Raw genomic sequence first — 26,804 nt, forward strand, 5'->3', positions numbered from 1 at the left:
TGCTCAGTAATAGGGGAATAACTAAATAAATTATGGTACAGCTACCTGATGGAATAATCTGCCAATTGTGAGGACTATGTAGCAACACGGAAAACACTTATAACACAAAGTGAGAAAAGCAGACTACAAACTATTATGCTTCCTGTGATTACAACTGTGTAAATGTAAATGTCTGTTTTACATTTCCATAAACTCTGAATACTGACAAAGGCTAGAAACATACAAAAAGGTGTTAAAGTAACAGCATCACCTCTTCAAATGTCTTTAATATTCTTATACTTCTCATTTTAAATTAAAAATAAATAAGAATTACAAGAAAAGCCCATGTAGCTACAGTAGCATTTCTAGATTCGTTACTTCGGTTAATCTCCTCAAATTAGAAAGGCAGGGAAGTCAGAAAGGAGGGAAATGTATCTCATGCAACTTGACTATATCAGTCGAGGCCCATAAGATACTCTGATGTGTAAAAACACATTAACCTTACCCAGGTAGTTCCCAGCACATAAATGGCTTGTAATTCAAAAGTTAGTTGTTTGAGCTTCTAAACATAACTACCAGTTTATAGAAAATATGGGGGACTGAGGAACATGGTAGATACACCCCAGAGAAACAGTGGGAAATATTACAGGACAAACTGCTTCCTTCAACAATTTCATTGCAAGAAACAATAAAAGAGGACAGCAAAACCTATAGAACAACAGAGGCTTGAGAGAAATAGTGATCAAATACAATGCATGGGCCAGTTTACATTCTGATTCAAACAAACCAACTGTAAAAGGAATATTAACAAGACAATAGGGGAAATGTAGATAGTAACTAGATATTTGGTGATACAGTAAAACCTGAGAAAGCTGGAACCTGTGTAAGGCGGTATCTTAGTTATCCAGTGCTGCTATAACAGAAATACCACAAGTGGATGGCTTTAACAAATAGAAATTTATTCTCTCACAGTGTAAGAGGCTAGAAATCTGAATTCAGGGTGCCAGCTCCAGGGGAAGCCTTTCTCTCTGTCGGCTCTGGGGGAAGGTCCTTGTCGTCATTCTTTCCCTGGGTCTAGCAGTTTCCCAGCACAGGGACTCCAGGTCCAAAGGATGAGCTCTGCTCCTGGCTCATCTTTCTTGGTGGTATGAGGTCCCTCTCCCCTCTGCTCGCTTCTCTCTTTTACATCTCAAAAGAGATTGACTGAAGATACAATCTAATCCTGTAAATTGTGTCCTGCCTCATTAGTATAATTGCCTCTAATCCTGCCTCATTAACATCATAGAGGTTAGGATTTACAACATGCAGGATAATTACATCAGATCACAAAATGGAGGACAACCACGCAATACCAGGAATCATGGCCTAGCCAAGTTGACACGCATTTTGTGGGGTGAGGAGGAGACAGGACACAATTCAATGCATAATAGGCAGAAACCTGTCAAAGAAGGAAAACTCAAATATTTCCACTAATACAGAGTGATAGAAAAAGTAGTTACACCCTGTCAAAGATGGAAATCTTGTGAGATTCAAAAAAACAAGGTAGTTCTGTTGAGTTACAGCTCTCACAGGTTTCACTGTACTGCTAAAGTTTTGTTAATTTCTTAAAATGGGATAATGGTATTGTGGACACTGACTAGATATTTGATAGTATTAATACTTGTTTTTATGAGATAAAGTTTAATACGATATCTGGGATTGGCTTCAAAATAATCGGGGGGGATAGTAGTGGCGGTGGTAGTGGGTCTAGATGAAACAAGACTGAAAATGTGTTGATGACTATTGAAGCTGGATGATGGATACGTGGAGGTTCATTATACTATTCTACTTTCTGTACATGTTTAAAATTTTCCATAATAAAAAGTTTTTAAAAATTGGGTTTTGGAACTTGACTGCAATTTCCCAAAGGAAATAGGATGAATGATAATTAATTATAAAAGAATGTTATACAGGTCCATTTAATACACACTGAAGCTGGATTATGAAATACTACTACTAAAAAGATCTAAATTTCAGTGTTTCTATGTGAACAAGACCTTCCCAGCTTTAGCGCAGGGCTCCGGGAAAACATCTCCTTTGGAGTAATCCCACCGGTGGCAGCAGTACCTCTTCCTCTCCCTAGTACCTGTTACAGCACACAGAACAACACAGGCTCCAGACCTGGCAGGGACAGGTGGCTCTATGAACTGCATATTTGTAAGGGAGGGACTGCTTGTAAGAGGTTAGTTTCAAGGTTCCATAGGTTGTTGTTGTGGTTAGGTGCTGCCGAGTCGGTTCCGACTCATAGCGACCCTATGCACCACAGAACAAAACACTGCCCAGTACTGTGCCATGCTCACAATCGTTATGCTTGAGCCCTTTGTTGCAGCCACTGTGTCAATCCATCTTGTTAAGGGTCTTCCTCTTTCCCCTGACCCTGTACTTTACCAAACATGATGTCCTTCTCCAGGGACTGATCCCTCCTAGATAACATGTCCAAAGTATATAGGACGCAATCTCACCACCCTTGCTTCTAAGGAGCATTCTGGTTATACTTGTTCTAAGACAGATTTGTTCGTTCTTTTGGCAGTCCATGGTATATTCAGTATTCTTCGACAACACCACAATTCAAAGGTGTCAATTCTTCTTTGGTCTTCCTTATGCATTGTCCAGCTTTCCCATGCATATGATGCGAATGAAAATATCATGACTTGGGTCAGGCGCACCTTAGTCTTCCAGGTTACATCTTTGCTTTTCAACACTTTAAAGAGGTCCTTTGCAGCAGATTTACCCAATGCAACACATCTTTTGATGTCTTGACTGCTGCTTCCATGGGTGTTAATTGTGGATCCAAGTAAAATGAAACCTCTGACAACTTCAATCTTTTCTCCATTCATCATGATGTTGTTTATTGTTCCAGTTGTAAGGATTTTTGTTTTCTTTATGTTGAGGTGTAATCCATACTGAAGGCTATGGTCTTTGATCTTCATCAGTAAGTGCTTCAAGTCCTCGTCACTTTCAGCAAGCAAGGATATGTCATCTGCTAATCACAGGTTGTTAACGTGTCTTCCTCCAATCCTGATGCCCACCAATTCTTCTTCATACAGTCCAGCTTCTCAGATTATTTGCTCAGCATACAGATTGAATAAGTATGGTGAAAGAATACAACCCTGACACACACCTTTCCTGACTTTAAACCATGCAGTATCCCCTTGTTCTGTCCAAACAACTGACTCTTAATTTATGTACAGATTCCTCATGAGCACAATTAAGTGTTCTAGAATTCCCATTCTTTGTAATGTTACCTGTAATTTGTTATGATCCACAGAGTCAGGATAACACAGTCCAGAGATCACACAGTAATTTATATTCCAAAATTCCTCCAAAAGTGAGGAAGTAAAGGTTTCTCCTAAACCAGCTTATTTCTCAAAATGCTTCTGCTATCTTTTCTACTAGGTAACATGGGGTGATAAAATAATTTAAGTTGACATAATAAAAAGATTCAACTACAAAAACTATTACGGAGTGGAACTAGATTATTAAGTGGAAAAGTACCATCTCCTTCCCTGGATACCTTCAAAGAGGACAACACTTGTTTGAATTGGATGCTCTGATGAGAAGGAAAAAGGAGAACTAGTTAACTTATGAGATTAGAACCTAAATGATCAAAGCACTCACCACATGACAGAAACAGCCTGCCCTTTCAATTTCACCCATGAGTACAGCTGGAAAGAATCATAACGAAATGGTGTCCAAGAACAGAAGAAGATAAACCAGGCCGCCTTCAGCCCTGAAGCTGCTGTAGCTGTAGCAGTGATGGTGTACCTGATAGGGTGATCTCCACAAGTCTTGGGCCGCTCCATGACTGACACCCACTTGTCATCGTAGCTGAAAAGAGACAAATCAAGGTAGGGGCTCCCACTGTAGGACTGGGCACTGATGGGGAGCTGTCCCAGCAGCCGGCGCACTGCCTCCGTGTGCCCTCCATACTTGGCATTGATAATAGTGTCTTTGAACCTAAAATAAAGCACCAGTGAAGAAGGCTTTGTTAGCAGATACACAAAGCTGCTTGGATTTTAAATTTACGAACGTATGTCTAAAAATAATCTATTCTGCAAATAAAAAATAAAGTCCTGAATGAGAGCAGAACTCTTACATCACGAGTCTGGCTAGTTACAAATATCTTAAAAAGGAAAAAACAGAATTAGAAATGGGGAAAACTACTTTAGAAAAGTTAACACAGGCTCTACAAACAGGTTTAAATGAGTATAACCCGTCTATGGCAACTATTTCTACTCTTTTTGATAACAGCTCAAGTAAAAAAAATTTTTTCAAGAACTTATCTTTGCCCAAATAAAGAGTCTTAGGTTGCATTAAGGAAGAAGTTACGAAGGGCAGGGAACCCGGAACACAAGGAGCCTCTCTGGTTCTTCCTGGGGTCTGCTGCAAGCTGACTGCCACCAAATCTCCCACCAAAGCGCTCCTCTGCTCTGTTCAAACAAAGTCTGGGAGCCGGCTTCCTCCACCCCTGCGGGAGCACCGGGAGCCAGAACAGCCCAGCTTCCTCCACCCCTATGGGAGCACCGGGAGCCAGAACAGCCCAGCTTCCTCTACCCCTGCGGGAGCACCGGGAGCCAGAACAGCCCAGCTTCCTCCACCGCTGCGGGAGCACCGGGAGCCAGAACAGCCCAGCTTCCTCCACCCCTACGGGAGCACCGGGAGCCAGAACAGCCCAGCTTTCTCCACCCCTACAGGAGCATCGGGAGCCAGAACAGCCACACAGAGACAGTCACACACCCGACTCATCTTTGCTAGAAATAATGGAATAACTATTTTTCACAGATGAGACAAATACTAAAATTAATACCCTTTGACCAAATATCTCTATACTTCTAGAAATTTATCCTAAGGAAGCAACCCTCACTGCAGAAAAATCTGTGTTCACATTGCTTATAATAATGAAAAACTGAAGGAAAAATAAAAACTTAATGGAAAACTAAAATTTTTAAGGAATATATGGTAACAGGGTAAATGTTTATTATAATGCTAAGTAAAAAAAGTAGCCTACAATACTATAAATACAGTATGGTTAAAAACACAAAAACAAAAACTCATTGAAGTCTTAAAAAAAGGAGAGACAGAGTGGCAGAAGTACACCAAAATGCTAATAGCTGCGTTTCTGTAAGGATGTTTTAGATTATTTTTTTTTCTTTTTTACTTTCCTATAGTTTTAGAAGGAAACCCTGGTGGTGTAGTGGTTAAGAGCTACAGCTGCTAACCAAAGGGTCAGCAGTTCCAGTCTGCCAGGCGCTCCTTGGAAACTGTATGGGGCAGTTCTACTCTGTCCTATAGGGTCGCTGAGTCGGAATTGACTTGATGGCACTGGGTTTTTTTGGTATAGTTTTAGGAAGAATGTTGCTAACGATACCGCTTTTTTTTTAAATCTGTATATCAAAGCATATAATATGGTTTAATAGTCAACGGGAAAATATAATAAATAACCGTTTTTGTCCAGATGAGAAAACTATGAATAAGAATATGAATAGAGTAAGAACTACTGGAATAAAAAATTTCAATGTCCCTAACTTTGATGAGGCCAAAAAGACTGTTTAGCCAGATTCTGATTTCTGTTTCCAGTGTTAACTGGTGGTGCTAGATGAACATGACCGCTTCTCAGCTCCCACACACACTGCTTTTCCATTACTCCTGGGGATAACAACGTTCACAGCCTCAGCGTAAACCATAAAATTAAGCCCTGACCCAGATAGGACTGATTTCTTTCCCTTCCATTTGAAGTGGAATCAAAGATCTTAGGTTCTTCGGTTTTCGGCCCCTTTTCAGCAAAGATCTAGTGCTGCATCTCATAATTCACGCCCAACCCTGTCTAGTTCACTGACTTCAAAAGGTAAAATGACGGGGCTGGCCCATGGCTTTGTGATGATCACAAATTAAAGCATCTGGGACAATCAATAGGCTGAGGCAGTCTCTATTCCTTAGCAGCACCACCCCCTCCATTCTCCATGCTCCCCACTGACTAAAGGACAAAACAGTCACTCCCTGTGGCATCTTCATGAGCTTAGCGCAGAGCTCACTGTCACTCCATCCAGCTACGCTTGTCTTAATTCTTGGTGATTTCAAAATTCTCACAGATAATCCTTCCAATACCATAACCTCGTAGTTCCTTGACCTCTTCTTTGTCTCAGCCACACATTCCCAAGGTCATGCCCTCAACCTTCTCATTACAAGCTACTGCAAACCCTCCACCATCTCAGGGCCGAGCACTCTCCAAACGCCTTCTCCGTCTTTCCTGCTCACTCCCTCTAACAATCCCAACTTCAACAATCCTTCAACCCCAAAGGACCTACAATCCACTGATTGCACCAACTTTTTAATGCCCTACACCCTCATCATGTCTTTCCTTCCTTGCCCAACTTAAATTCCAGTCAATCATTAAAACTGCACTCATCTTCGACAACTCTGTCCTCTCTTGCTTTGTGGCTCTTGCTTGGAAAAACTACAACTCTAGTTAATTTGAACTCTCTCCCTATTCCATAGCTGGAGAAAAACATACAGCAATGCTCACTTTAAATTCATGATGATGAATCTCAAGTGGGTCCTTAATGCTGTGGGACACTCACGCTACATTCCCACAGTCCAGCCAGTCTCCTACTCTCTTCGGTGGCGATTTCGTAATTCCTCCTCTGTGTTCACTCTCAGCTAATGGTATTGCTTACCATGCACTGGCAAATAGAAGCAATCAGAAGAGGACTTTTCAAAGCTCTCATCAGCACATCTGCCCAACATCTGTACCTATACAGCTGTCCGTGCTCCCAGGTAAAGCCAACCCCTCCACCTGTGCACTAGGACCCATCCCCTCTCAAAAGCATCCCCTTTCTCCTAAACCATCAATTCCCCCTTCTCAACAGGACCATTCTCACCTGCATACAAACATGCCACCTTCTTCCTCCCACTTAAAACTCCTCAAAATAGTTTTCTATACTGTCTCCAATTCTTCTCCTCCCATTCTTTCTGAAATCCACTCCAAACAGGCTTTCACCCTCACCGTTTCCCTGAAACTGGTCTGCTAAAGTCATCAATGATCTCCACGTTGCTAAATCCGGTAGTTTTTATCAGTCTTCATCTTACTAGGCCTGTCATGTGGATCTGACACAAACATCACTCCTTCCTTCCTGAGAAACTACTAGACCTCTCCACTCAAAAACTTTTTATGTTCCCCCCTAAACCTGCTCTACCCACAGTCTTTGCCATCGCAATTTAATGGCAACTCCTTCCTAAAGTTAGAATCATCTTTGACTTCCTTCTTTCACAGCCATATCCCATCCTTCACTACTATTTTGGGCTCTACCTTCAAAATACATTATACTAGAATTGATTACTTACCACTCTCAATGCTACCACCCTGATAGCCACCATTACTCAATCAAGAAATTACTGAGGGCGCAGGAGCCCTGGTGGCACAATAGTTGAGAGCTCAGCTGCTAACCAAATGGTTGGCAGTTCCAACCAACTACCTGCTCCTTGGAAACCCTATGGGGCAGTTCTACTTTCCCCCGTAGGGTCGCTATGAGCCGGAATTGACTCGACAGCAATGGGTTTAGTATGTGCCAAGGAGTCCCTGGGTGGTGCAAACAGTTAAGCACTCAGCTACTAAAGGAAGGTTGGTGGTTTCAATCCATCCAGGGGCTCCTTGGAAGAAAGGCCTGGTGATCTACTTTTGAAAAACCAGCCTTTGAAAATCCTATGGAACTCTCATCCAGATGCCCAAAATGACAAAAGGAAAGAAGGCCAAGGGGAATAAAGGTGGCCCTGGCCTCTGCTGCGTCAAGAAGCAAGAGATCATTAAGACGGTAAATCCCCTGTTCGATAAAGGGCCCAAGAATTTTGGCATCGGACATGACGTCCAACCCAAAAGGGACCTCACTTGCTTTGTCAAATGGCCCCACTACATCTGGCTGCAGCGGCAAAAGGCTATCCTCTTAAAAAAGCAGCTAAAAGCACCTCCCACCATTAACCAGTTCACCCAGGCCTTGGACCACCAGACAGCTACTCAATCAAGGGCTGAAGCTGACTCACAAGTACAGACCAGAGACAAAGCAAGAGAAGCAGAGGCTGTTGGCCCCGGGTGAGAAGAAAGCTGCTGGCAAAGGGGATGTTCCCATTAAGAGACCTCCTGTCCTTCGAGCTAGGGTTAATACTGTCATTACCTTGTGAAAAGCCAGAAGGTCTAGCTGCATGTGGCATGGACCTCACTGAGCTGGTTGTCTTCCTGCCTGCCTTGTGTCATACAATGGGGGTTCCCTACTGCATCATCAAGGGAAGGACAGATTGGGATGGCTAGTCCACAAAAAGACCTGCACCACCCATCGTCTTCACACAGGTGAACTCGGAAGACAAAGGGCTGTGGCTAAGCGGATGGAAACTATTAGGACCAATTACAATGAAAGACATGATAAGATCCACCATCACTGGGGAGGCAATGTCCTGGGTCCCAAATCTGTGGCTCGCAGTGCTAAGCTAGAAAAGACAAAAGCTAATGAACTTGCCATCAAAGTGGGCTAAAGACAAAGATGATTTTTCTGTACGTAAAACTAAAACTTATCCTTCAGCCAGTGTCCGTTTGGCATTCTGGGTTGAAAGTATGCACATTTGTAGGGGTGATGGCAAGTGTGTGTTCAAACCCAGGGGCCTTTTCCCCTGGAAGGGAAAGAGCTGTGTGAAACTTATGTTTATCAGATCACTCTGTAAAGTGTTAATCTGCATGCCAGTCAAGTTTTGGAAAAGCATCTTAAACTGTTTGGTCATATACAGTACCTGAATACTCTGAACCAAGGCAGGATTTTATGTTCAACCAGTTACCGACTCATTTGGGTAGAAAGAAAGATATGGTGTGCGAAAAAGAAAACTTTACAGAGCATGAGGGGCTGCCATGAGCTGGAACTGACTTGACGGCAAGTGCTTTTTCTTTTTCAATTCACTTTTTTATATGCCAGGCATTCTTCTACGTATTCAGGACGTGTCAGTGAACAAAACAGCATTTACATCCTAGTGACAGAAAACAGACTGCAATAATTTTATTTATGGGATAATTGCAACAGTCTCATAACTGGTGCCCCCTGCTTCTACCCTAGCTGCTGACAAGTCTATTCGTAACACGGCAGGCAGAGAAACACTGTTAAAACATAAATCAGACCACCTCTCTCTGCTCCAACACTACACTGCTCCCTATCTCATCTATAGTTGCAGCCAAAAGGCTTAGAATGGGCTCCAGGGTCCTATGTGTCTGGCCTCCACATCTGGTCTCTGCCCACATCTCCTCCTACTCTGCCCTCTGTGCATTCCAATCCAGCCACCCTGGCCTCCTTGGTGTTCCTCAGGTGTACCAGAGACCCTCCCACCTCAGGGCCTTTATATCTGCTATTGCTTTTACTTGGTATATCCTTCCCTCTGATATCCATATGCTTGCTCCCTGAGCTCCTCCAAAATCTTTGCCCAAGTATCTTCTCAATGAGGCCTACCATGACAGTTCTACTAGAATGGAACTGACAAGTTCATCTTAATACACTCAAACCCACCAGCTGGTCTAACCATTTTATTCTGTTCCCGAATGATTCCTCTTGGACTCTTCCACTCTCCTGCTTCCATCTACTTTGACTGGTGATCTGTCATTCTGAAACTTCCCTTTACCATCATCCTCCCAATTCTCTTTGCCTTTCTCCACTGTTAGACTCTTTCTTGGTTTACTGGTGAGATAAGTAGGTCTTCCAGAGGCTTCCTTAGAAAAGATACATGGGATGAAGTAATTTTTTCAGACTTACATGTCTGAAAAATATCTTTGTTCTACCCCATTATTTGTATATAGAATTCTAAATTAAAAATAATTTTTCTCAGAGAAGCCTGAGGGCATGATTCCAATGGCTTCTAGCTTTCAGTGTTGCTAGTGGTAAGTGCGATGCCATTCTGAAGCCTTACTTTTTACATGTGCAATGTATATTTTTTCCAAAAGTTTCTTCAATTTTCTCTTTATCCCCAGTGTTCCAAAGTTTCATGATGATATGCCTCAGTGTAGGGCTTTTTTTCATTCATGAGACATGGGTAATTGATGGATCCAACTATATGCCAGTAAAGGCTTAATCATCAGAATGCTCTTTAGATGCGAGATGGCAAGGCTTCATCTCACATACTTTGGACATGTGATCAAGAGAGACCAATCCCTGGAGAAGAACATCATGCTTGGTAAAGTAGAGGGTCAGTGAAGAAGAGGAAGACCCTCAACGAGATGGACTGACACGCTGGCTGCGACAATGTACTCAAACATAGTAATGATTGTGAGGATAGCACAGGAGCGGGCAGTGCTTTGTTCTGTTGTACACAGGGTCACTAGGAGTTGGAATTGACCTGACGGCACCTAACAACAACAACAACGACTTAATGATTATTTCTCCAGTAACAACAACAAAAACACGATACCTAGCACTTAAAACTGCTGTGTAGTAAATACTTCTGCTGTGGCCAATTTCAAACTACCAATGTGTTATCACTGAACATCAAGTTGTCAAGAGATGTGCAGTAGCACACTATTATATAGTATTTTCACCATACAGATAAAACAGATATAAGTAAACTTAAGAGCACAAATAACAGTAAAATAATTAGGACGTTAAGCATGTTGAATATTTACTACCTCCGCTTTTAATATAATTTATTTGATTGTAAATTTATAGAATTTATATTTTCCCTAAATTTTATTTTGTTGTTGTTGTTGTTGAGAATATACACAGCAAAACACAGACCAATTCAACAGTTTTTACATGTATAATTTAGTGATACTGATTACATTCTTTCAGTTATGCAACCATTTTTAACCTTCCTTTTCTGAGCTGTTCTTCCCTCATTAATATAAATGCATACCCCCTAAGGTTCCCATCTAATCTTTTGAGCCACTGTTATCAATTTGATCCCATATAGATAGTTCTTAAAAGAACATAATGCTCAAGGCTGGCCTTTTTCACCTGTTAAGCTAAACTACGGTTTGGTTTTAAGATGACTTCCAGGGATATTTCTGGTTTAAGGTTTAAAGATTATCTAAGGGCAACAGTTTCAGGGGTTCATTCACCCTCCATGGCTCCAGAAAGTCTAGAGTCCATGAGAATTTAAAATTCTATTTTGCATTTTTCCCCTTTTGATCAGGATTCTACGGAATCTTGGATCAAAATGTTCAGTAGTGGTAGCTTGGCACCATCCAGTTCTTCCGGTCTCATGGTAAAGCAGGCAGTTGTTCATGGAGGCAATTAGCAAACATTCCACATCTTCCTCCTATTCCTGGCTCTCCTTCTTCCTCTGTTGCTCCAGGTGAATACAGATCAATTGTTGTGCCTTGGATATTAAGAACCCAGGCACTATGCAACAAATTAGGAGGTAGAACAGAAGCACTAAACATGTTATTAGGTCAATTAACTGGGATGTTCCATGAAACCATGACTCTAAACCTCCAAGCCAAGGAACCAAATCCCATGTTTGGTTATACATAAGCAGCCTCAGCAGCTACCCTTTTTTGTGTGTGTCATTTTTGTAAATGTATTACACAACTTTCCCCAATTTTCACTGGTATACAACTTATTGACAGCAGTTACAATAATCAGCTGTGCAGCCCTACTCTTACTCAATGTGATTTTTCTATCCCATTAATCCCCCTTTCTTCCTCCCTCCCACCCCTGCTAACCACTAATAAACTCTCGTCTCCATACACTTGCCTTTGTTGTCTTTTTATATAAGTGAAATTATATAATATCTGTCCTTTTGCGATAGCTTATTTTGCTCAGCATCATGTCTTCAGCTCTGTCCATGCTGTACCGGGTACCAAGACTTCATTTCTCCTACTGGCTGAGTAGTATTCCATTGAATGTATATACCACATTTTATTCCTTCATCTGTTGATAGGCATTTAAGTTGTTTCCACCTTCGGCCATTGTGAATAGTGCTGCAGTAAACATTGGCGTACAAGTCTTTTTTTGAGTCTCTGCTATCAAGTCTTTTGGATATACATCTAGGTGTGGAATTCCTGGGCCATATGGTAGTTCTATTTTTCGTTTTTTTAGGGACCGCCGCACTGTTTTCCACAAGAACTGTGCCATTTTGCTTTTTCTCGAGCAACTGGTAAGGGTTCCAGTTTCCCCACATCCTTGCCAACATTTGTTATCTTCTTTTTTTTTTTTAATTTATCCATTGTCTTAGGCTGGGTTCTCTAGTAAAGCATATAAATACATATAGAGTGAGATTTATCTCAAGGAAACAGCTCACACAACTGTAGAGGCTGGAACGTCCCAAGTCCGTGGATCAAGATCAGGATTGAGCTGTAGGGGCTGGCAAATCTAAGGTTTGCAGGTCGGAGAGCATGGCTCCTGCTCTCAGGCTGTGAAGATTGAGGAACCCCAAGTTCTGCAGACAAGGTGGCAGCTAAAGTCCCAAGAACTGGAGGTCAGACAAACAGGAGGCAGCCACAGGATCCAGAGTGAGCAAAAAAGCTTATATTTGGATGCAGGCCACACCTCCAACGAAGCTCCCTTTCAACTGATTGGCCACTCAACAGATTCAATCATGGGAAGGAGTGATCGTGGCCCAGCCAAGCTGACACACTATCTTAACCATCACAGCCATCCTCATGGGAGTGAAATGGTATCTCATTGTGGTTTTGCTCTGCATCTCTGCGATGGCTCATGAAGCTGAGTTTCAAGTGTTTGGTGGCCATTTGAATGTCCTCTTTGGTGTACTGTCTATTCAGGTCCTTTGCCCATTTTATGATTGGGTTGTCTTTTTGTTGTTAAGTTGTCGAAGTTTTATACATATTTTGGTTATTAGATTCTTAGCAGTTACATGGTTCCCAAAGATATTCTCCCAGTAAACAGCTTGTCTTTTCACTTTTTTGGTAGTCTTTTGATGAACAAAAGTTTTTAATTTCTATGAGGTCTCATTTATTTATTCTGTCTTTTGCTATTTGTGGTTTTGTTACTGCATTAGATAATCCACTGTTGAAAGCTAGGCCTGATAGCGTTGCCCCTGCTTGTTCTCTAGGAATCTTATGGCTTTAGTTTTCACATTTAGGTTTTTTATATAGAATTTAATTCTTAATAATGGCTGTATTTTAACAATCAGCTTGCAAAATTACCGAAAATTTAACAACAGGCTCTTGTGAGCTAGTACCAGCCAGCTCCAGCACACTGCTGGATGGGCCTTCCAACCTGGAAATTCATGTCCTTCAGTATTGGAAAATTGTCTTATTTCTTTAATAATTTCCTCTCCATTTTCTCTACTGCTCCTTCTAGAACTGGCCAGATATTGGACCTCCTGAGCTGATACCTCTAATTTTCTTATTGTTTAGCTTCCACTTTCCTTCCCTTTTTATTCTACTTTCTTGGAGAGTTCAACCACTATCTAACATATTTTTTTTTTTTTGATTTGTTTTTGCCTTTTTTTTTTTTTTTTAAATTTTTATTAAGCTTCAAGTGAACATTTACCATTCCAATCAGTCTGTCACATGTAGGTTTACATACATCTTACTCCCTTCTCCCACTTGCTCTCCCCCTATTGAGTCAGCCCTTACAGTCTCTCGTTTCGTGCCAATTTTACCTTCTTCCCTCTCTCTCTATCTTCCCATCCCCCCTCCAGTCAAGAGTTGCCAACACAGTCTCCCGTGTCCACCTGATTTAATTAGCTCACTCTTCATCAGTATCTCTCTCTCCCCCACTGACCAGTCCTTTTCATGTCTGATGATTTGTCTTCGGGGATGGTTCCTGTCCTGTGCCATCAGAAGTTCTGGGGAGCATTGTCTCTGGGATTCCTCTAGTCGCAATCATACCATTAGGTGTGGTCTTTTAATGAGAATTTGGGGTCTGCATCCCATTGGTCTCCTGCTCCCTCAGGAGTTGTCTGTTGTGTTCCCTGACAGGGCAGACATCGATTGTGGCCGGGCACCAACTAGTTCTTCTGGTCTCAGGATATTGTAGGTCTCTGGTTCAAGTGGCCCTTTCTGTCTCTTGGGTTCTTAGTTGTCGTGTGACCTTGGTGTTCTTCCTTTGCCTTTGCTCCCGGTGGGTTGAGACCAATTAATGTATTTTAGATGGCTGCTTGTTGGCATTTAGGACCCCAGGTGCCACAATTCAAAGTGGGATGCAGAGTGTTTTCATAATAGAATTGTTTTGCCCATTGATTTAGAAGTCCTCTCAAACCAAGTTCCCCAGACCCCAGCCCCTGCTTCGCTATCCTTTGAAGCTTTCATTTTATCTCGGAAACCTCTTTACTTTTAATCCTGTCCAATTAGGCTGACCTTCCTTGTTTTGAGTGTTGTCTTTCCCTTCACCCAAAGCAGTTCCCATCTACAGATTGATCAATAAAAAGCCCTCTCCCTCCCTCCCTCCCTCCCCCCTTTGTAACCACAAAAGTATGTGTTCTTTTCCGTTTTTTCTATTTCTCAAGATCTTATAATAGTGGTCTTATACAATATTTGTCCTTTTGCAACTGACTCATTTCGCTCAGCATAATGCCTTCCAGGTTCCTCCATGTTAGGAAATGTTTCAGAGATTCGTCACTGTTCTTTATCGATGCGTAGTATTCCATTGTGTGAATATACCACAATTTATTTACCCATTCGTCCGTTGATGGACATCTTGGTTGCTTCCAGCTTTTTGCTATTGTAAACAGAGCTGCAATAAACATGGGTGTGCATATATCTGTTTGTGTGAAGGGTCTTGTATTTTTAGGGTATATTCCGAGGAGTGGGATTTCTGGGTTGTATGGTAGTTCTATTTCTAACTGTTTAAGATAACGCCAGATGGATTTCCAAAGTGGTTGTACCATTTTACAATCCCACCAGCAGTGTATGAGAGTTCCAGTCTCTCCGCAGCCTCTCCAACATTTATTGTGTTTTTTGAATTAATGCCAGTCTAGTTGGTGTCAGATGGAATCTCATCGTAGTTTTAATTTGCATTTCTCTAATGGCTAATGCTCGAGAGCATTTTCTCATGTATGTGTTGGCTGCCTGAATATCTTCCTTAGTGAAATGTGTGTTCATATCCTTTGCCCACTTCTTGATTGGGTTGTTTGTCTTTTTGTGGTTGATTTTTGACAGAATCATGTAGATTTTAGAGATCAGGCGCTGGTCTGAGATGTCATAGCTGAATATTCTTTCCCAGTCTGTAGGTGGTCTTTTTACTCTTTTGGTGAAGTCTTTAGATGAGCATAGGTGTTTGATTTTTAGGAGCTCCCAGTTATCTGGTTTCTCTTCATCATTTTTGGTAATGTTTTGTATTCTGTTTATGCCCTGTATTAGGGCTCCTAGGGTAGATCCTATTTTTTCTTCCATGATTTTTATCGTTTTAGTCTTTATGTTTAGGTCTTTGATCCACTTGGAGTTAGTTTTTGTGCATGGTGTGAGGTATGGGTCCTGTTTCATTCTTTTGCAAATGGATATCCAGTTATGCCAGCACCATTTGTTAAAAAGACTATTATTTCCCCAATTGACTGACACTGGTCCTTTGTCAAATATCAGCTGCTCATAAATGGATGGATTTATATCTGGATTCTCAATTCTGTTCCATTGGTCTATGTGCCTGTTGTTGTACCAGTACCAGGCTGTTTTGACTACGCTAGCTATATAATCGGTTCTGAAATCAGGTAGGGTGAGGCCTCCCACTTTCTTCTTCTTTTTCAGTAATGTTTTGCTTATCCGGGGGTTCTTTCCTTTCCATATGAAATTAGTGATTTGTTTCTCTATTCCCTTAAAGTATGACATTGGTATTTGGATTGGAAGTGCGTTGTATGTATAAATGGCTTTTGGTAGAATAGACATTTTTACTATGTTAAGTCTTCCTATCCATGAGCAGGGTATGTTTTTCCATTTAAGTGTGTCCTTTTGAATTTCTTGTAGCAGAGTTTTATAGTTTTCTTTGTATAGGTCTTTTACATCCTTGGTAAGATTTATTCCTAAGTATTTTATCTTCTTGGGGGCTACTGTGAATGGTATTGATTTGGTTATTTCCTCTTCGGTGTTCTTTTTGTTGATGTAGAGGAATCCAAGTGATTTTTGTATGTTTATTTTATATCCTGAGACTCTTCCAAACTCTTCTATTAGTTTCAGTAGTTTTCTGGAGGATTTCTTAGGGTTTTCCATGTATACGATCATGTCATCTGCAAATAGTGATAGCTTTACTTCCTCCTTACCAATCTGGATACCCTTTATTTCTTTGTCTAGCCTAATTGCCCTGGCTAGGACTTCAAGTACGATGTTGAATAAGAGCGGTGATAAAGGGCATCCTTGTCTGGTTCCCGTTCTCAAGGGAAATGGTTTCAGGTTCTCTCCGTTTAGAGTGATATTGGCCGTTGGCTTTGCATATATGCCCTTTATTATGTTGAGGAAATTTCCTTCAATTCCTATTTTGGTGAGAGTTTTTATCATAAATGGGTGTTGGACTTTGTCAAATGCCTTTTCTGCATCAATTGATAAGATCATGTGGTTTTTGTCTTTTGTTTTATTTATGTGATGGATTACATTAATGGTTTTTCTGATATTAAACCAGCCTTGCATACCTGGTATAAATCCCACTTGATCAGGGTGAATTATTTTTTTGATGTGTTGTTGGATTCTATTGGCTAGAATTTTGTTAAGGATTTTTGCATCTATGTTCATGAGGGATATAGGTCTAAAATTTTCTTTTTTTGTAATTAACATATTTTAAATTTCTAAAAACACCTAGGTATCTAGGAATGTTCCTGTTTCTGTAGCTTCCTGTTGCTTCAGTGAATACAGTATCGCTTCCTTATTCTTCACTCTGTTGGTTTTGTTCTGATCTCCATTTCTTGTGATAAAGACTTTCCTTAAATGATTTGCTACTCTTGGTGTCCATTTTATTTCTTTTTTCTTAAACATTTATTCTGAGCCATAAAGGACCCATTTTCATTTACTTTTACCAAAGATCTTACTCTTACCAAGATACCATAAAATTTAGCATTTAGAACCATGTGTTCACAAGAAATAAAAAATAATTTCAATTTATACCTACAATATATTTTCAATGCAGCAATGTATGATATGGTGTTCAATAAAATATACTACATTAGGATATAATTTTGTAGGGCAGATGGATTAGGCAGATGAATTAATAAACTCAAAACAATATAAAATTTCCAACAGCGTGGGAATAATTTGTTCTGTATTTTATGTATCAAATACTTGATTACCAAATTACGACGGTATTCAGATTCCTTGGCTACATTTAAAAGAGTGCTATAACAATTTCATTTGTAAATGTTAATGTTTACCAATATGCTGGAAATTATATCCTCTGAAACTCTTTAAACTTAATAGCAAAAAAAAAAAAAAAGGGCTCAACTTAAAAATGTGTGAGGGTATCTATAGTTTTTCAAAATCTTTTGGTGGTATGGAGGAAAATTTTGAAGATCACCAAGCTAGAATACAACTTTTATTTGCTCCTCCCTGGGGCTTCCTGTAATTTCTCTTGATTTCAGATGCATTCTGAAATAATTTTCAGAAAACATAGTTTCCTCTAATTCTTGGATGACTTCACTCACTCAACAAATGCTTACTAAGCTCCTCCCATGTACCAGTCTCTGGCCTAGGTGCTGCGAACAGGACAGTGAATATAACAGACAAAAACCCCTGACCTCATGGAGCTTACCCACTAGTGACTTCTTCATGTTCTGACTTGAGTGTACCTAGCTTTTGTTGTTTGTTTTGTACCTAGTCCCTTAATTCCTTTTGTTATTTGTTAGTAATGATCTGCTGAATTTTAAAGTTAACTTTAAATAGATGATTTATTCCAAAATGAAAAAAAAAAAACAAAATCTGATCCATGTTCTGCTTCCAAAATTCCTCCTTCATTGAATTAAAAAAACCCAAACCCATTGCCATCAAGTTGATTTGATTCCAACCCACAGCTACCCTACAGGACAGAGTAGAACTGCCCCATAGGGTTTCCAAGGAGTGGCTGGTGGGTTCGAACTGCCAACCTTTTTGTTAGCAGCCTAACGCTTAACCACTACGGCACCCAGGTTCCCCTTTACTGAACAGAGATGCTAATAACGCAGAAGATTCACGTGAACCAGAGAAAAAGAAGGAAAAGGTAAATCTAGCTGTCTGAAAATCGATAGCCATCTGTTTCTGAGCTGGCACTATCTTTATGATGCCCCTGCACTGAAAGAGATATGCTCTGATCCTTTTCCCCACTGGCAGTAGTGCTTATTCTGATTCACCCACCACTCTGGTCAGGTCTAGCTTGGGACCTAAAGCTGATACTTTCCATAACTGGCTAAGGTTGGGGAAGTAACTGAGGGCTGTAAATCTGATGAGCACTAACTTACTAGAGGAGGATTTAGCTTGGGCTCTTGGCCTAAAGTAACCAATCATTTCCTAATAACGTACTACGATGATTATTAGGAACCTTCATTCACAGGAGGACTTTGCTGACTGGCGGGTATCAATTTAGCGTGACCTAGGTGTACTGCAAAGGGGCTCCAATGTCACTGTCTGAAGGTCTCTACTTTTGATCAGTTTCCTTAGGGAAAAATCACTCACCTTCCTGGGGAGTATACGCCTGGATGTCAGAACGTGGTAGGGGACAGGAGTCTCATCCTTCAGTAAGTTAACTTTCACTTAATTTCTCTGTTTTTTCACTATGACATATCTCACCTGCTCTCTCTCAGCTATGCCTCATGAACCTGAGTAAACCTCCTGCCTTTCGCCCAGGTGGAGGAAGGGGCCTCATCTGGTAGTGCAGGCTAAGGGGAAGGATCTAGAGGGTCTGGCTATTCCTTTTAAAAACGTCACCCACTGAGACTAGAGGAATCCTGGCAGTCATGGTCCCCAAACCTTCTGTTGGCACAGGACAGGAACCATTCCCAAAGACAACTCATCAGACGTGAAAGGGACTGGACAGTGGGTAGGAGAGAGATGCTGATGAAGAGTGAGCTAATTATATCAGGTGGACACTTGAGACTGTGTTGGCATCTCCTGTCTGGAGGGGGGATGGGACGATAGAGAGAGTTGGGAGCTGGCAAAATTGTCAGGAAAGGAGAGACTGGAAGGGCTGACTCATTAGGGGGAGAGCAAGTGGGAGTACGGAGTACGGTGTATATAAACTTATATGTGACAGTCTGACCTGATTTGTAAACGTTCACTTGAAGCTCAATAAAAGTTAATAAAAATATATATATATATATATATATATTATTAACCAGATGGTGCCCGGCCACAACCGATGACTGCCCTGACAGGGAGCACAACAGAGAACCCCTGAGGGAGCAGGAGAACAGTGGGATGCAGACCCCAAATTCTCATAAAAAGACCAGGCTTAATGGTCTGACTGAGACTAGAAGAATCCTGGCGGTCATGGTCCCCAAACCTTCTGTTGGCCCAGGACAGGAACCAACTCCTCAGACATGGATTGGACTGGACAATGGATTGGAGAGAGATGCTGATGAGGAATGAGCTATTTGTATCAGGTGGACACTCGAGACTGTCTTGGCATCTCCTGTCTAGAGGGGAGATGGGAGGGAAGAGAAGGTTAGAAACTGGCAAAACGGTCACGAAAGGAGAGACTGGAAGGAGGGAGCGGGCTGACTGATTAGGGGGAGAGTAAGTGGGAGTATGGAGTAAGGTGTATATAAGCTTATATGTGAGAGACTGACTTGATTTGTAAACTTTCACTTAAAGCACAATAAAAATTATTAAAAAAAAAAGTCACCCAAACCTCCTGATTTCAGGCTACCTCATACCCTGCTTCAGAGCTATCTAAGGCCTCCAATCTCCTGACCTTTACAGAGTGCTAGGGTGAAAGTCAGGCTTGCTTCTTGATGACTGACCTCTGCAGGCATGTTTCTGCAGAAACATCACTTATCCATTGCCTTTTCAGCTTCCAAATCTGTGTTGATGTCTCCTGTCTCCAATCGTCTCCTCTCCCATTCTTTGTTCTTGCAGATTTGTACCTCTTATTCCCTGTCATTTTTATAGGGTTTCGGGATGGAGAGAAGATAAATGCATTTGTTCAATACACCGTGTTTAGCCAAAAGTTCTAAAATGATTTCCTTACTGATTTAACAAATATTTAAATCTCGGCAGTGTACTGGGTGAGGACATGGCAACAAACAACACAGGCACCGTCTCTGGCTTTCTGCGGCTCAGGTACAGTCTAGGCGGAGTCACAGACAATACAGAGTAACTCCACAGGTGCTGCCGGCCAGAGAGGAGCCGGGACGGTCGGTGGACGCAAGAGGCTAGAACACGCGGCCCTGACCCAGTCCCAGCGGGCGGAGGGATAAGGGACGGCTTCCTGCAGGAAATGACCGTTAGTCCAACGCCAACAATTTTTCTGAAGTAAAACTAAGTCTGGTGGAACTGCTTACCGACGCTGGATCTGCCTTGCAAAATTGTTACTGGAAGCTGAGCAGGGGAACTGGACTTCACTGTGCAGGGTAGCGTTACGGAAGAGGTCACAGAAGTTCTCAAAGAGTTCCAAAAGCTCATCTGATGTATTCTCAAATACAGCAATCACCTCTGTTGTCACCATATTGTACACGACAAAGAAAGATGCCTGCAGAGGAAGAACAGAGGGTCACCCTGAATCGGAATCTACTCGACAGCAACTAACAACAACATGGGACAGCTGAATACAATGCCATGCTCAGGTAACAGCATTTGGCTGAAATTCAAGATGCCCAAATAAAACGAGCAAACACCTCAGCTAGAGCACTAGGCGGAAACGCGGCTCCGAGGGTTTCTGGGAAAGGAAGAAGCCAGAGTGGGCTTCACCAACCGAGAGCCTCAATGTGGCCAAATTTCCCACGGTAACTGCACTGCTAAAATTACGGAGTTGGCCAGCATATGTGTACAAAATGATTTTCAATCTTTCATTTCAAACTGTACAAATTCAATACATTTCTTTCCAAGTGTTTATTCCCCTACTTGATGCCCAACCCACCCTGAAATAAAAAACACTTTTTTTAAATGCCAGATTTAATTTTCTTTCCTGCTGAGAAAGTGATTTGCAGCCTGAGGCTGCCAGTTGGCAAATTATTTTCTCCTGTGTTCATACAGTTGAAAGTTCAATTTAGGGACGTCTCTTTTTCCCTCTTAATATTTCTAACATGCAGAGAGGCGTCTTAAGTACATTGTGTTCAGGCAAGTACATTGTTTCTGGGCAAGGGTACTGCTGTTGAACAAATGAGACATCAGAGAGGCATTTCTTTCTTCACAAATGTGCTTTTGGCCAAAAACTTTTGTAAAATACATTTAAGATTTGTAGCAACTAAGATCAAAGGAGGACCGTGAAAAGCATTCAAATGCCATAGGTGGCAGCTTTACTGTCTTTTCTGAATGGGCCCTTAGGTGACTATCCTCTTCCTTTAAACCTCAAGTGCTCTGCTCTGCCTAACAAAGGAAGCGCCAAGTACCCTTAGTTTTCGCCACAGTGAGATGGCAGTGTGAATTAATCTGCGAGCTTCCCACAGGACTCTAGAAGTTCTCAGAACAGTAGGATTAGCAGTCCCCCCTCCCAGGATTGAGTCTAAATCTCCATTTGCAATTTCTGGAGCCATTTGGCCCACCTATTTTACTAGTAATTAGTCCTTCCCAGAGCTTACATTACATGGCTTTTGCGGTCACCTGGAAATTAAATTTGGCTGAAAATTAAAAAGGCTGGATGGTAACCTGAGAATAATACCCTTAACATTATCATGGCTTTGTGTTTTCATGCACTTTTCACTCATTAACCTTATTGGAACCTATCAAATTAAACAGGGGGAGAAAGGAGGAGGACAACTAGGGCAGAGAGATTGGGTTTAAAGTTACAGACTTTGTAAGCAAAGCACAGAACCCTAGTAATGTTTCTAGCTACAACTAATCGTAGCTACCAGACCAAAGAAAAAAGCAGGTCACATTTTAGCAAAAGCAAACAAGATAATCTCAAATGCAGCAATCATAGACAACTTATTCCCTCCAAAATAACAAAGTAATTATAGCACAAACCTAAATAAAAGACTAACTCATGTCCTTTCTACAGATCTGGACAACACTTTAATCACATCAGGGCTTCACCAGGATCTCTCATAATTAGGTGAATATAAAATTACACAAATATTTACTAGCTTCTCTTCAGGATAGACAGGGAAATAAAGGACAGAAGAGTACAGAGGTCAAGGGCTCTACCACCAATCTCCCGTGATACATAAAAGAAACTTGATGCTCACCCAGGATGGCTCAGTGAGTGACTCCCCCATTGTTAGGGAAGAAACAGAGTCCAGGTCAAGCTGAAAAATTCTCCCTAGTCATATTACCCCCGCCACTATTCTTCAGAACACACAAGCTAGGATTCAAAAGAAAAATGTCAGAAAACATTTTACTGCAGGTGGCTGGTGAGGTCTTAGATGATGCCCTGTACTGTGTATCCCTTAATGGCAGGATCTGCTCCAGGTCAATGGGAGATACCAGACTCAGCTGGCTTTGTGGGCTACTGGTTTGCTGGCTGTTCTGAATTTCCAAACTAGTATCTAAGGAGACAATGTGGAGAGAGGAGACTGTGGAGGCAAACAGAACAAAGATACAGAAAGGCAGCTCTCTTGCTTGGTCAACACCAAAGTGGACAGCTTCTCAAAGAGAAATGCCCATTTTCATAACAGCCCCAGAATGAGAAATTTTTATCTCCATTTTATAGATGTGTGACCTGGGGCCCAGAGTGTTTAAGCAACTTGCCCAAAATCACAAGACAGCCAGTGAGCGGTAATGCTAGAATTCAGATGGGGTGTCTCTAGCTTTGAGGACATCCATGCTTTTCCCTCTATGCTTCACTGTTCCAATTTTGTGATAAACTGTCTGCTTCCTATCGTGTTGAATTGTGATAGTTTCATCTTCCTAAACAGAATGCAAGCCTTTGGAGGTCAATAACCTGACGCCCATTTATGCACTGCCTAAAAAAAAAAAGAGAGCAAGAGAGAGAAATGCCCAAATTTCATCGAATTTCAAACTGATGTTTTCAATCCAAGAGTTCTGGTAGTTTCTGTGCTCTAGACACCATTTTATTCCTCCTTCTCTGAGAAATGCCTCTCTCCCTTTGCCAACACTTTTCATCCAAACTGAAAAACCGTCAGGACACTGCAATCCTCATCACTTGGTGGATCGAAATTTCGGCTTCCTTTTGATCTTTTCACAGCTCTACAACCTATGTTCCAGAAAGTGGGCACAGTCAGAGTAAGGCTGTAAGCTTACCTGTTAGTTACTTTATGAATAAAACTTTGTGAAGAAGTGAACTGTCATTAACCATTTAATCATGAAAGTGAGACTAGGTTTTTAGAGGATTTTCCTTTTTTTTTTGGTAAGGTGGACCCTTTCCCATTATCAAAATGAAAACTGCCAGACCAATAAGCTTGGTTTTCCAAAATCAAGACAAGATTGTCCATAGGAAGAACAAACCTTGACCTTGTAGCACCTGGGCTTCCATCTCAAGGGTACTGAAATGCTGTGCACTTCGATAGGATAATAACCACAGTTGACTACCTAAATCTCAACGGTTTGAGACATTCTTTGCAGAGCTGCCACAGTTTCCTGACTCAACAGTGCTTGGATGGAACCCAGCTCTCCACAGCTGCTGCCTGACCAGCTGCTCAAAGCCAGTCCTCCACCACCTCCTCACAGCACCCTTGGACTGCCCCAAGGCCCCCACCGCCTCTCCAGTGCTGTGTGGTCATCGCCTCCTCTCCTCAGCCACCCACCAAGACAACCATGTCCTCCTCACATATGCACCAGAACTACAACTAGGACTCAGGAGCAGCCATCAACTGGCAGATCAACCAGGAGCTCTAACCCTCCTGTGCTACCTGTCCATGTCTTACTACTTCGACCACAATGATGTGGCTTTGAAGAATTTTGCTAAGTATTTTCATCACCAATCTCATGAAGAAAGGGAACATGCTGAGAAACTCATGAAGCTGCATAAGCAACGACGGGCAAATCCTCCTTCAGGTTGTCAGGAAACCAGGCTACAATGACTGAGAGAGAGTTGAATGGAATAGACTGTATGTTACACTTGGAAAAAAGCATTGAGTCAGTCACTACTGGAACGGCACAAACTAGCCACTGACAAGAATGACCCCCATTTGTGTGACTTCATTGAGACGCATTACCTAAATGAGCAGGAGAAATCCATCAAGGAATTGGGTGACTATGTAACCACCCTGCACAAGATGGGGATCCTGGAATCTGGCCCGTCAGAGTGTCTTAGTTACCTAGTGCTGCTATAACATAAATACCACAGGTAGATGACTTTAACAAAGAGAAATTCATTCTTTCATAGTTTAGGAGGCTAGAAGTCTGAATTCAGGGTGCCAGCTCCACGGGAAGGCTTTCCCTCTGTTGGCTCTGGGGGAAGGTCCTTGTCATCAATCTCTCCTTGGTCTAGGAGCTTCTCAGTGCAGAGACCCTGGGTCTAAAGGACACACACACTCCTGATTCTTCTTGTCTGGTGCAATGAGGTCCCTCTGTCTCTCTGCTCACTTCTCTTTATATCTCAAAAGAGACTGACTCAAGATACAACCTAATCTTGCAGATTAAATCCTGCCTCATGAACATAACTGCCTCTAATCCTGCCTCACTGACATCACAGAGACAAGATTTACAACACATAAGAAAATCACACCAGATGACAAAATGGTAGACAATCACACAATACTGGGAATCATGGCCTAGCAAAGTTGACATACATTTTTGGGGGACACAACTCAATCCATAACACAGGGAATCTCTTTGACAAGCACACACCCTAGAAGACAGTGATAGAGAGGGCTAAGCTTTAGCCTGGCTTCCTCATAGCCACAGGGGTGACTTCTATGGTCACCAAGACAGTGCATGCACGTTGGGTTTACCTTTTCTGTAAGTTGTACCAAAACATCCACTTAAATTCTATCATGTGTACCGTTCCTTTAAATAAAGTAATTTGGTGCCCCATTCACCCGAAAAAAGTCAAAAGTTTGAGATTTAGCTCCCATTTGTCCAAATAAATACATGGGACTAGAGAAAAATAGAGCTGATTTTAAGTTTGACTGAGCCCTAGGAGAGAAAAAATTAAAGACTACATAAAATGTATATTTCTAGGCAACTGGCCATAGACAAAGAATGAAGATTTCCCATTTTGTCAAGGAGACTGGAAGAGTAAACGGCAGGAGAGTTCACTCATACCTGTGATGGATCTGTGACCCGCAGTGTTACAACGTCCTCACTAGTGTACTTGATAAACAGATGGTTTTCATCCAAAAGCTGCATTTTCCACATACGCAGCTGCCGCAGCTGGTCAAAATACTGAAAGAAGCGCCTCTTGGCCATTGCACTACCGTCCTGTTCTGCCCGGCGCCACAAGTACACCAGCAGCCGGTGTTTCAGGGAATTGATGAAAGGATCCCTAAAGGGGTTGGCCATGCCTGTCTGACTGTCCCGCTGAACCTCAGGGAAAACAGCTGACACAGTAAGCAGGTCATCCTCATAGCAGAAGCGACCAATGGTTCGCACGTCAATAAAAGTGCCTTCAGGAGTCACTTGGAAGACATGGATGGTCTGCTGCTGCACTGACAAGATGGCCAGGATGTTCTTGTACAAGTACAGCCCTTGGTTGTGTGACAGGACCACTTTGTCACACTTGAACGTGCGAGTGTCACACAAGCGGCCAGTGTGAAGGTCAATGATATGGAGGGAATAGTCTTCTAGAGGGGACCGTGGGTTGGGGGTCACTGATTCACTGTTCCGATACACCTCATAGAAAGGAGGGTGAGGCTCGTCCGGGAGGTAGGCCGCTGAGCCCACAATGACACACCGGCAGTCATCAGTGAAGAGGCTACACTCCCGGTTCAGATGCTCACCATTGGCTGCTACGTTGGTAATGTGCAGCAGGACGAAGAAGCGTTCAAAGAGCCGGCCCCGGATATTGACTGACCGCTGGTCATTGCCGTTGGACAGGATCTCCCCCTCATACCCCTGCAGTAGGTCCTCTGCTGCCTGGCAGCCCTGGTACTCATAGATTTCCAGAGATGTCTGGTCCGAGGAAAAAGCAATAAAGAAGCGTCCATCAGGTGAGAATTTACGCAAGAAACAAGGAGGCTTCTCAACGTTGACGACTGTGAAGTTGGGGAAGACATTCTGGTGGAACACTCGGACCTGATGCCAGTGGGTACCCGCTTTGCCTGAGCTGATCCGTCGGCGTTCCAAGCGGTGGATGACATTTTGGTTTTGGATTCTTCGAGGTTTGATGGTGGAAGCATGATGGTCCATTATCACATCTCTGCATGGAAAAGCAAAGCAGAAGTCAAAAAGCTGTAACACAATTTACCAAAATATAAACACATTTAAGTCAAATAGATTCCTCTCCTTATATTCTGAACCTAGGAGCTCCCAAAATGACAGCAAGCAGCATTTCTCCTTCCCAATTCTTAGTCAGAAAATTGTCGTGACACTTGAGTCCAGACACAGGTTTGACAGAAGGATCTGGTTCACCAGGGATATCTTCTAAGGATGCTTAGTTGTTGGGAATGTTCAACAGAATAAAGCTACCAAAGCATCAAATTTACACAGTGGGTAAGAACCATGTTCAACTTGTACTCATTCAAAAGATATTTATTGGACATCTATTATATGGCATTATTTTAAGGCCCCCCAAACGTTTTATTCTGCCTTGATAACTAGCAAATCAAAGCTATATCACAGGCCACACAGCTCAAGGGTATTTAATGAAAAACGTTAAGAAGTTGTTGCCGGGTAAGAGGGGTGCAGATAAGCACACTCC

The 26,804-nt window shown here is 42.0% G+C and overlaps 1 protein-coding gene and 1 pseudogene across 7 annotated transcripts in view; one reads left to right on the forward strand and one right to left on the reverse strand.

Moving 5' to 3' along the window:
- Positions 1-26,804, reverse strand: part of DET1 (DET1 partner of COP1 E3 ubiquitin ligase) — a 57,592-nt gene that overhangs the window by 16,332 nt on the left and 14,456 nt on the right. For 5 of the 7 annotated variants that reach the window (XM_010593843.3, XM_064267108.1, XM_064267107.1 and 2 more), the window contains 3 exons: positions 25,211-26,303; positions 20,389-20,576; positions 3,784-3,975 (listed from right to left, as the gene is read on the reverse strand). In XM_010593843.3, coding sequence (XP_010592145.1) covers positions 3,784-3,975; positions 20,389-20,576; positions 25,211-26,293 — 1,463 coding nt within the window. In that variant the 5' untranslated portion in view covers positions 26,294-26,303. The remainder of the gene's footprint in view (positions 1-3,783; positions 3,976-20,388; positions 20,577-25,210; positions 26,304-26,804) is intronic. The other 2 variants (XM_064267109.1, XM_064267110.1) reach the window with 2 other exon arrangements.
- LOC104846240 (large ribosomal subunit protein eL8-like) lies at positions 7,458-8,550 on the forward strand (annotated as a pseudogene).

This window comes from Loxodonta africana, chromosome 13, assembly GCF_030014295.1.
Source record: "Loxodonta africana isolate mLoxAfr1 chromosome 13, mLoxAfr1.hap2, whole genome shotgun sequence".
NCBI classification, from domain to species: domain Eukaryota; kingdom Metazoa; phylum Chordata; class Mammalia; order Proboscidea; family Elephantidae; genus Loxodonta; species Loxodonta africana.